Source organism: Rhagoletis zephyria, unplaced genomic scaffold, assembly GCF_001687245.7.
Source record: "Rhagoletis zephyria isolate East Lansing unplaced genomic scaffold, Rhagoletis_zephyria_1.1 Rzeph_scaffold_00964, whole genome shotgun sequence".
NCBI lineage: Eukaryota > Metazoa > Arthropoda > Insecta > Diptera > Tephritidae > Rhagoletis > Rhagoletis zephyria.
In genome coordinates, this window is record NW_016158048.1 from 97,998 (window position 1) to 109,128 (window position 11,131).

General features: G+C 33.7%; 1 protein-coding gene across 3 annotated transcripts in view; it reads right to left on the reverse strand.

Annotated features, from left to right (window-relative positions):
• Positions 1 to 1,476: 1,476 nt before the first annotated feature.
• The window catches only part of Antp (homeotic protein antennapedia), a 53,203-nt gene continuing 43,548 nt past the window's right edge, over positions 1,477 to 11,131 (reverse strand). For 2 of the 3 annotated variants that reach the window (XM_017615128.1, XM_017615127.1), the window contains one exon: positions 1,477 to 2,426. In XM_017615128.1, the coding sequence (XP_017470617.1) occupies positions 2,176 to 2,426 (251 nt within the window). In that variant the 3' untranslated portion in view covers positions 1,477 to 2,175. The remainder of the gene's footprint in view (positions 2,427 to 11,131) is intronic. The other variant, XR_001847436.1, reaches the window with a different exon arrangement.

The window sequence follows — 11,131 nt, forward strand, 5'->3', positions numbered from 1 at the left end:
GTATGTATAACCTTGATAGTAAGCTTCTACAAAAACTATCAAGTCGGCTCGATATTTACGATTTTTATGCATGTGCCAATTTAATTTGTGTATGTTTTACGGTTTAGTTTTTAATTTTGGTATACATGATATCCTCTCTTAATTGAATCTTAAAATATGTCTACAAAAACATCGAAGGTGTTCCTTTTTGTTGTCTTCCATTCTATGTGGCTTTTACTTTCAAGAAATGTAATTGAAGAAAAACTTTCCCAATTGAAATTTTATTTTACGTTTATTGTTATTTTTGCTGCTTCAATAAATACTTTTACATACTCTTTGCCATCAAACTAGTTATAAGACTTTTCTTGCTAAAATTAACTTCAATATTAATTTGGTGTAGCTTTCTTTACATATTATATTTTACATACATATGTATGTATAGTTTTGAATTAATACAGTTTTTTACGTACATATGCAAATTATTATAGACAAATAAATTTACAATTACCAGTTATACATAGGTGCGGTGCAACGCAGTGTGCCAGATAACAAAAGCAGATTATCAATCATGCTCCACTTTTTTGAAAAATCATGATTTCTATTTTGTATATATGTGTGTAAGATGGAATAAGCATAGTTATAAAATAACCAAGTCGAGGAACTAAAATTAATAGTCTACATAATCGTGTTGACCTTCATTTAAAATTTAATAAAAAAAAACGATTAATCAAAGCTCATCGGTACTCATACAAATATTTTTTTGCAAAATTTTTAAACCCAGAAGGTATTCCCAACTAAAACATCTGAAAGGTAGAAAAATTATTCAGGACCAACGCTCTATCCAATATTTAAACAATTTCAATAATAAAATTTTTATGTAAACCAGTATTTCTTATTTATGTTCTTCGAACAAACGTTACTTATGTATGTATTTAGTTGTAAATTAGTAGGCATTCTGTTAGCACGAGTTGCTTATAAGTCTGTAGTCACATACATACTTTATTTGCGATTCAAATTTGTATTTACTGCGTTTGCACCATTTTAAGGAAAATGAAAACTGCTCTTTGCAAAGCCTAGAAGTGCCCTTCCATATATTCTGATTTCTTCTCTTCAATTCCTAGGCTTTCAAGAATTGGCTTAACATTTTTAGGCTTTTAATATTTCTTTTTGTTGTTTTAGTTATGTATGTGTGTGTAGTGATAAATATCTTATTCTTAGAAAATAATAACTTATTATGCTTTACATACATACATCATTTATATAATTAATTTAGTTTGTGTTTTTGCATTTTTTTTGTTCCTTCATTATTTCGTATTTTCTGCGCTTCTATGTGGTATATTAGTGTACTGTAATATTTACTTTAAATGTTATTATATATATATATATTATTGTTTGCGTACGTATTTGTATATTATTTAGTTTATTTTCAATAACTTATTTAAATTTGAGGTCACATGAGTTGGTTTTGTTGAGTTTATTCATTTAGTTACNTATTGTTTGCGTACGTATTTGTATATTATTTAGTTTATTTTCAATAACTTATTCAAATTTGAGGTCACATGAGTTGGTTTTGTTGAGTTTATTCATTTAGTTACTTTACTTTACTTTAATTTATTTACTCATTTACAGTTTAATTTATTTAGTTTATGTAACTATTGCTCCAACCAATAACGCTTCCACCTTTCCCGCCTGCCTGCTTAGTACTGGTATTAAAATAAAATTTCGTGTCAATTACGAATTATTACTGATCCCAATCAAATAAAATAATAATATTTCCTTTAAAGATTTAACTAAGAAAGTTATACAAGTCTGCAGAAAATAAACAGAATTAGTTTAATATTGCATAAGCTTTAATCAAGACCAATTTATAATTTTTAACGTATAATGTATAGAATTAATATATATACGACGTACGTACATATGCATATGCATATGTATGTGTCCAACAAAATAAGTAACTAACGTTACACCCCAACTGCAGCACGGGATAAGTTCTTCATAGTTTCGCTAAAAAGTGAACTTCAGCACTTTCTGAAAAATGTCATATTCGTACTAGTGCATGCATTCAAAAATCTAAAAAAGACAATTTTTCTGGATGTCCTTTCGCTTAATGACGACTGCGTTGTTAACATACTTTCATGTCCCTTTTTGGAACCGGATGAAGCGTGACTCGTCAGCATCTTTTTCATCAGCGTCTTATTGCGGACTGTTGGGCGGTGTGATCTCATCACCCTCGCCGCCGGAGCCAGGTTCTCCCTTCGTTTTATTCTCCTTTTTCCACTTCATTCGTCGGTTCTGGAACCAGATCTTTATCTGGCGCTCCGTGAGGCACAGCGCATGTGCGATCTCGATGCGCCGTCGTCTTGTCAGATATCGATTGAAATGAAACTCTTTCTCCAGCTCCAAAGTTTGGTAACGGGTATATGTTTGGCGGCCCCGCTTGCGTTCTGTTGAATTGAGAAAATTATATTAATGATTGAAAACGATTATAATAAACTTTAAAAATAAGTAATGGTTGGTAAGAACTAAACTTCTAGTATATCGCATTCAAATACAACACCAATCAAAAGTATCTAAAAACGTGAAATCCAAATCTAATTTACTGCTATTAAATAGGCAAAACAAACTGTATTAACTCGCAGTTATGCCGAGTTGCCAGCGCTGTGAGTGTATTTTCACATTAGTTTAAATGAACTGAGAGCATTTTTACTGTGAGTGAGTGTATTTTCACTTTAGTTTAAATGAACTGAGAGCATTTTTACAAGCATCAGGCTTGGATATAAATTGATCAAAAGGCGACCTTACCAAATCAGACTATTTATAATTGTCAGGGCATCACCATGGTGCGAACTGGCATTTCTATTTCTTGTGGTGTTGTTGTTGCATATATTTATTGTAGCATCGTATTAAAATGCGTGTGGATGCGTGCGATGCATTGCTTATTTGGCTAGTGGCCCAGAGTTGTTGGAATGGGCTATAATCCGCATAAGATTTTGGCCGGTCGATCGCTGAGCCTCCAGTATACATACATACAAAGGTACACACATGCATAGATGGCATCTGCTCCATGTACACATGTATGCACATGCTACAAGCTACGAACTAAAGGTTGAGGTAGAGGCGGATGACACCGGCGACTGCAAGGTAACTAATTATGCGCGGCAAAATGAAAATATATTTTCCTCTATTTTGGAAACCAACAGTGATATGTCTAGAACACATATAGCAAACTTGAAGAAAATCAAAGGCATTTAAATAAAACAACAATACCAATGTATGCTTGCATTTTTGTTGTTCTATGTCGCTGTTCAAGAAACGAATGCACTTTGCCCAAACCACAGACAAGTGTGATCAATCAAGATTGGATNTTTTTCCTCTATTTTGGAAACCAACAGTGATATGTCTAGAACACCTATAGCAAACTTGAAGAAAATCAAAGGCATTTAAATAAAACAACAATACCAATGTATGCTTGCATTTTTGTTGTCGCTGTTCAAGAAAAGAATGCACTTTGCCCAAACCACAGACAAGTGTGATCAATCAAGATTGGATGCCTTTAGTGTTTTACGCATATCCCCCGACTTTATTGCCTATCTTGCGGCAAAGACACTCAAGAAGTAATGAAAATGTAAGTATGAGAATGTAGCTACAATTAAACGTAGTGGTTGGTTTACTACATACATTGTATATACATAATTACATACGGATGTAGATTCATAAATATACTGAACTAAAACATACATATCTATGTTCATTTTTAAATTGGCAATATCTTCATTATAAATCCTACATTGACGAGCTTAAGAGCTATTTGCGGGAAATTTTAACGTTTTCTTGAGGTCATTTTTGAAGAAAGCTCCGTTAAAAAATGCATAATCGTAGCTTTTGATTATACTTTGCATTGTAAAAGGTCAGGTTGATGCATTAGCTTCAGCATGGGCGTCGCCAGGATCGAATTTAGGAAGGGGCTGACACATAAAAAAAAACNTGTGGTTGGTTTACTACATACATTGTATACAGGGTGTCCCAGAAGTAACGTGCCAAACTTTAGGGCAAGGTAGGTGGGGGGNTATTTGCGGGAAATTTTAACGTTTTCTTGAGGTCATTTTTGAAGAAAGCTCCGTTAAAAAATGCATAATCGTAGCTTTTGATTATACTTTGCATTGTAAAAGGTCAGGTTGATGCATTAGCTTCAGCATGGGCGTCGCCAGGATCGAATTTAGGAAGGGGCTGACACATAAAAAAAAACGAAAATTTTATTTCAAAATTTTAATGTAGTTGATTGATTAATACTTATTAAAACACACAAATCGATGGTTCTCTGCAATAACGGCACTACCCGAAATTCCATGTTTTTGAGTTATATAGCGGATTAGGTTTATAACTAACCATATTTTTCTGTGGCAAATCGACAAAGGCTTAGCTGTTACCAATCCGGCAAAAGCGCAGTTTTGCCATTTGTCACAAAACCGAAGTAGCCAATTCTTACTATTGAACAGTGGCACATGTCTCACATTTATCTTGAATATTGGCATACGACAAAAAATCTCGATAGGTTAGTCATGCTTTTATGTGAAATAACGACACTTTTCATATTATACCATTGTTCATTTCATAGTTTCAGTAAAACATTTTGTAATATTTTTATGGGAAATAAAGACAATTCGGTTTGTGCCCTTGTTACTTATTTCGTATTTTTGCAGTCCAACACTTACTAAATCTTAATCTAAAAGTCATAATTCTATTGAAATGACTTGATTAACCTATGGTTGTTGTATGTTATACCAGAACCCAGAATACCATGCGTTCTCGGAAACCACATATGTATTTCACCATGACATTTACATGAATGCAGAGTTAAGTCTCGTAAAAAAAAACTTGCAAACTTGATTTCCCAAAATTTTCATGTTTACACATTCATATTTCCGGCATGCGGGGACGATATGTACTTGCCGATTTGTTTGATTTTTAAAAATTATTTAAAAAGCAGACGTCTCGGTTGCGCAGCAAACCGGTTAATCGTTTCTGCAATTATTTCACATTAGGGGTATTCTCGCTATCTTGCAAAGCCGTTGAACCTAGCACGGATTGCATAACTTGCAAACACACAACAACAAAATATATGGGAAACAACAATTTCCATCGCTGCAAAATATACAACGTCGAATCCCATGTATATATTTTGCAAAAAAGCATAGTAAAATAAATGAGACCCTGTGCTAGTTGTTTTGTTGTTGGAATTGCTACATATTTCTCTCATACCTCTCATCTCGCTCACTTCATTTTTTTTCGCTGTCTCTTGTTATTGTATTTCATACAGAATTTCGCTGCTTGCTACCTATACATGCTACCACTGTGCAATGGGGTGCTCTCGTACTCTTCCAAATTTGGAATAGTATTTTTGCATTTCGTGCTATCCATGCATCGTGCAAGCCTTCGACAATATCCCTATTGATTCTCTAAAACAAATTTCCGATGTATGCTTAAGATGCATAAACCCAAAGGCAGATTTTATAAGAAATTAAACTGAAAATTTATCAAAACTATATAGTAGTAACCCCCCAAATTCGGGGTGAGTATTTAGCTCAAATTTATTTAAAGAACTTCGTGAAAGACAACAATTAATCTATTATTGCTAGAGATCTGATAACCTAGGATAATTGTTATTGATATTGTTCTTAAAGGACCTTACTCTACTGGGCCGTGAGAAAACAGTCATTTTTAAAGTAAAGACAAAGGCTTTATTTGCCGTAATCTGAAACGCAGTAATCACTGAAAATTGGCACCGTTTATGGCGATAGGTTTTAGTATCACACTTTTAAACCAAAGCTTTCTTAACCCTTTCAGTACAAAAATTCAACCACTGATTCTAAAAATTTTAAAATATATATAACGCCTAATTTAGAATCATTAATTTAAAAAATCATATCAAAACGTGTGTAAAGTATTGAGGTTTGCCGTCATTCAGGGTCCTTATTAATGGTCAGGGATATCCTAGGTGTTTAAAAAGGAAAGTGACCTCAACTATTTATACTTTTTGCTTTCGTGAAATATATTCCAAAGCTATGAATAATACCTAAATAAATTGGTTAATATTTTTCAATAGATTATATCGCTCACTATCAACTTTTCGGCCACTTTTTACTTTTGTGACAAACACAGTCAACTGCAACTGCAGCTTGCACTGAAATAGCTCGTAGTCGTAGGATTGAGCAAGAGAAGAAGTTAAGAAAATGTTTAAATTTATATTTTGTCGCCTACTTCACCGATTTGAAGCCTGACAATTGTACCTTTCATGTGCATGAAATGGTATTATAACTTTGGTCCGATATTTGTAAGCACCAGAAATGTATACTTATATGATCATAACATCGAGCTGAGCCGTCTGTCTGTCTGTCCGACTGTTTGTATGCAATCTAGTCTCTCAGTTTTCGATATATCCGACTGAAATTTGGTAAGTAAGTTAGCTTTATAATGTATTTATCACTTGTCGGAACCGGAAAAATCGGACCACTGTAATATATAGCTCTCATACAACTGATTGTTCAGATATGAAATATTCAAATTATTATAAAAAACGGGGTATCTTTTTTACAAAAAAACAAGAATTTAAACTAATTCTGCTGGCAGCCACGACTTTCAAAACAAAATTTTCTTCGAAATTTTCATTCCTAGAAAATAATAATTTAGTTGCCATATCCACCTATTCACAACCACGCTATAAAACAGTGTTTGCAGTATTCAACTTTGCGTTCAATATTAGCGTTCAACTCAACGCAGGGTTGCTCGAAAAAAGTGCAATGGCTAAATGTTGGCTGGCGACCAACTTTGTTGAAAGCGATTAGTGGAAACCAAACCAAAAGTTGACTGCAAAGTTGAAAGATGCTAACACCTTTTTATGGCGAACATTTTGATATTTTTTCATGTTTTGATATTTTTAGCAATTCAACTTTTGTTTCGTGCAACCCTGCGCTGAGTTGAACGCAAATGTTGAACGCAAAGTTGAACAATGCAAACACACTTTAAGCGTCCGTTTTTCAAACCAGCCACAGAAGACAAGATTAAAAATTAATTACAAAAACTACAATCGAAAAACGCTGATGAGGTAACAGGTTCTCTAAATTCTGAAACAACCAAAAGAATTGGTTCTCCAAATTGGAACACAACGGTGTCTAAACAACGATCTTGCCACGACATTTACAGCCCCGATGAAATTCCCGAAAATTAATTATTGCACCGTAATAAAAAAAAGAAATATAACTGAAAGTCCTCTCAACTGGTGCAGCGCCAATCGAAAAGAATTTACAATTTTGTCAAGTTTTTCAAGTTTGTCGCCTCGAGCGAGTAGTTATTTAGTGGCGGTTAGTGATTTATTCCGCATTCGCATCTGCGGATGTCTAAAATTCCACATTCGCAACATCCCTAGTATGTACATATATGTGCATAGCAAATAACATTTTAATACAATTTCTCAACAGAGATTATAAGCCGATATTCAATATCGATATAGAATTGATATTTTATGCTCGGTGCTATGCTGGGTGCTAAAAGTTACACCTTATCGCAACTTCGGCTGCATAATCGAATTAATTAATACGATTTCTTAAAATGCCTTCATCCTGCCGTCACTAAGTCAGTCCAAACAAACTTTTACATAATTCAACTCATCAAAATACCATGGCAATTGGGTGAAAACTTCCAAAAATCATTCAAACTTCGCTGGAAAATGAATACTTCATGCAGCCATTTTGGGGGTATTAATTTTACATATTCATACTCATGTAGAATTTCAATCAAAGTTCGAAAGCTCTTGCTTGTATCAACCGTACTAATATGCAAATGTTGAAAAGAGTGGGTGATTTAAACAATAATTTGTGTAGACTGCGAATGCAAGTAATAGTTTCATGGGCGCTTCTCTTCCCACGAAAAATAAATGTAGTATTGTGAAATTTGACTGGTTGGACTTAAGACTTAAGTTACGAACTATACAAGTTTTGCACATACGACATTGTTTATACAAATTTATTGTTTTTTTAGTTGTTTTCGCAATATTTTAGAGGGTCTGGTTTTTTCCCGGCGGTGTTTAAGGCCAAGAATAATGTGTATATACAATTTTGTCTGCGCACAACATATGTAAATTCAAGGCCGAATTTCTCCTTAAATTGCCAGACTTCGGAAATTTTTATACGATTTCAATAAATCAAATCAATAATGTCCTTTTATAACAATAGCACATATTCGACAACTTTTTTGAAATTTTTGCAATAAGCGATAGTCAAAATAGAAAACGATGGTTATTTCAGCTACATAAATGTACAGATTAATGCATTTTGTACGAAAGTAACAGTTTTTGAGGTTAGAAAAATATTGAACGCTAACTTGTTAAATCTCAGATTAGAATATAGCGGCCCAACATACCAACCCAACGAACATTAAATTAAAGAACGATTGGAAAACGATTCCAATATGTTTCTCTAAGGTAGAAGGTAAGAAGACGATTAGAGAAACTGTCGGGAATTATCGCATTCCCTACAAAAAGGGCAATTAGTTCTCGATATCGAAAAAAAGTTTAGATATCTAATCGTGCTCTAACTTTGAATTCTAATTGATTTCAAATTTCTAATCGAATTCTAACATAGTTCTCTAACCTGATTTTCGATTCGAGAACTACATTAGAATCCTAAGATAAAATTAAAACGTCTCTCTAACGTTAGAGACTATGTTTGCTGGGTATAAAATGACTGTTTTGGTTTTTCGCACTCGAGGTTTTTTGTGTGTCGGTGTTATCTGAGTTTCGTTGTGTCGCGACCCCCAAAAAATTTGGGTTTTCAACAAGTTTTGGAAAATGGTCGTTGCACTGCCCACTTACATACATATATCATATATCGCAAAGCCTCTTTAAAAAGGCACAACTATTTAAAGAAAAACTTGGTTATTTTTTTTGCATGAATCTGTTCGTATGATTTATCTCCAACTGTACAGCATTTTTATGTCATTNCTAAAAGTCATAATTCTATTGAAATGACTTGATTAACCTATGGTTGTTGTATGTTATACCAGAACCCAGAATACCATGCGTTCTCGGAAACCACATATGTATTTCACCATGACATTTACATGAATGCAGAGTTAAGTCTCGTAAAAAAAAACTTGCAAACTTGATTTCCCAAAATTTTCATGTTTACACATTCATATTTCCGGCATGCGGGGACGATATGTACTTGCCGATTTGTTTGATTTTTAAAAATTATTTAAAAAGCAGACGTCTCGGTTGCGCAGCAAACCGGTTAATCGTTTCTGCAATTATTTCACATTAGGGGTATTCTCGCTATCTTGCAAAGCCGTTGAACCTAGCACGGATTGCATAACTTGCAAACACACAACAACAAAATATATGGGAAACAACAATTTCCATCGCTGCAAAATATACAACGTCGAATCCCATGTATATATTTTGCAAAAAAGCATAGTAAAATAAATGAGACCCTGTGCTAGTTGTTTTGTTGTTGGAATTGCTACATATTTCTCTCATACCTCTCATCTCGCTCACTTCATTTTTTTTCGCTGTCTCTTGTTATTGTATTTCATACAGAATTTCGCTGCTTGCTACCTATACATGCTACCACTGTGCAATGGGGTGCTCTCGTACTCTTCCAAATTTGGAATAGTATTTTTGCATTTCGTGCTATCCATGCATCGTGCAAGCCTTCGACAATATCCCTATTGATTCTCTAAAACAAATTTCCGATGTATGCTTAAGATGCATAAACCCAAAGGCAGATTTTATAAGAAATTAAACTGAAAATTTATCAAAACTATATAGTAGTAACCCCCCAAATTCGGGGTGAGTATTTAGCTCAAATTTATTTAAAGAACTTCGTGAAAGACAACAATTAATCTATTATTGCTAGAGATCTGATAACCTAGGATAATTGTTATTGATATTGTTCTTAAAGGACCTTACTCTACTGGGCCGTGAGAAAACAGTCATTTTTAAAGTAAAGACAAAGGCTTTATTTGCCGTAATCTGAAACGCAGTAATCACTGAAAATTGGCACCGTTTATGGCGATAGGTTTTAGTATCACACTTTTAAACCAAAGCTTTCTTAACCCTTTCAGTACAAAAATTCAACCACTGATTCTAAAAATTTTAAAATATATATAACGCCTAATTTAGAATCATTAATTTAAAAAATCATATCAAAACGTGTGTAAAGTATTGAGGTTTGCCGTCATTCAGGGTCCTTATTAATGGTCAGGGATATCCTAGGTGTTTAAAAAGGAAAGTGACCTCAACTATTTATACTTTTTGCTTTCGTGAAATATATTCCAAAGCTATGAATAATACCTAAATAAATTGGTTAATATTTTTCAATAGATTATATCGCTCACTATCAACTTTTCGGCCACTTTTTACTTTTGTGACAAACACAGTCAACTGCAACTGCAGCTTGCACTGAAATAGCTCGTAGTCGTAGGATTGAGCAAGAGAAGAAGTTAAGAAAATGTTTAAATTTATATTTTGTCGCCTACTTCACCGATTTGAAGCCTGACAATTGTACCTTTCATGTGCATGAAATGGTATTATAACTTTGGTCCGATATTTGTAAGCACCAGAAATGTATACTTATATGATCATAACATCGAGCTGAGCCGTCTGTCTGTCTGTCCGACTGTTTGTATGCAATCTAGTCTCTCAGTTTTCGATATATCCGACTGAAATTTGGTAAGTAAGTTAGCTTTATAATGTATTTATCACTTGTCGGAACCGGAAAAATCGGACCACTGTAATATATAGCTCTCATACAACTGATTGTTCAGATATGAAATATTCAAATTATTATAAAAAACGGGGTATCTTTTTTACAAAAAAACAAGAATTTAAACTAATTCTGCTGGCAGCCACGACTTTCAAAACAAAATTTTCTTCGAAATTTTCATTCCTAGAAAATAATAATTTAGTTGCCATATCCACCTATTCACAACCACGCTATAAAACAGTGTTTGCAGTATTCAACTTTGCGTTCAATATTAGCGTTCAACTCAACGCAGGGTTGCTCGAAAAAAGTGCAATGGCTAAATGTTGGCTGGCGACCAACTTTGTTGAAAGCGATTAGTGGAAACCAAACCAAAAGTTGACTGCAAAGTTGAA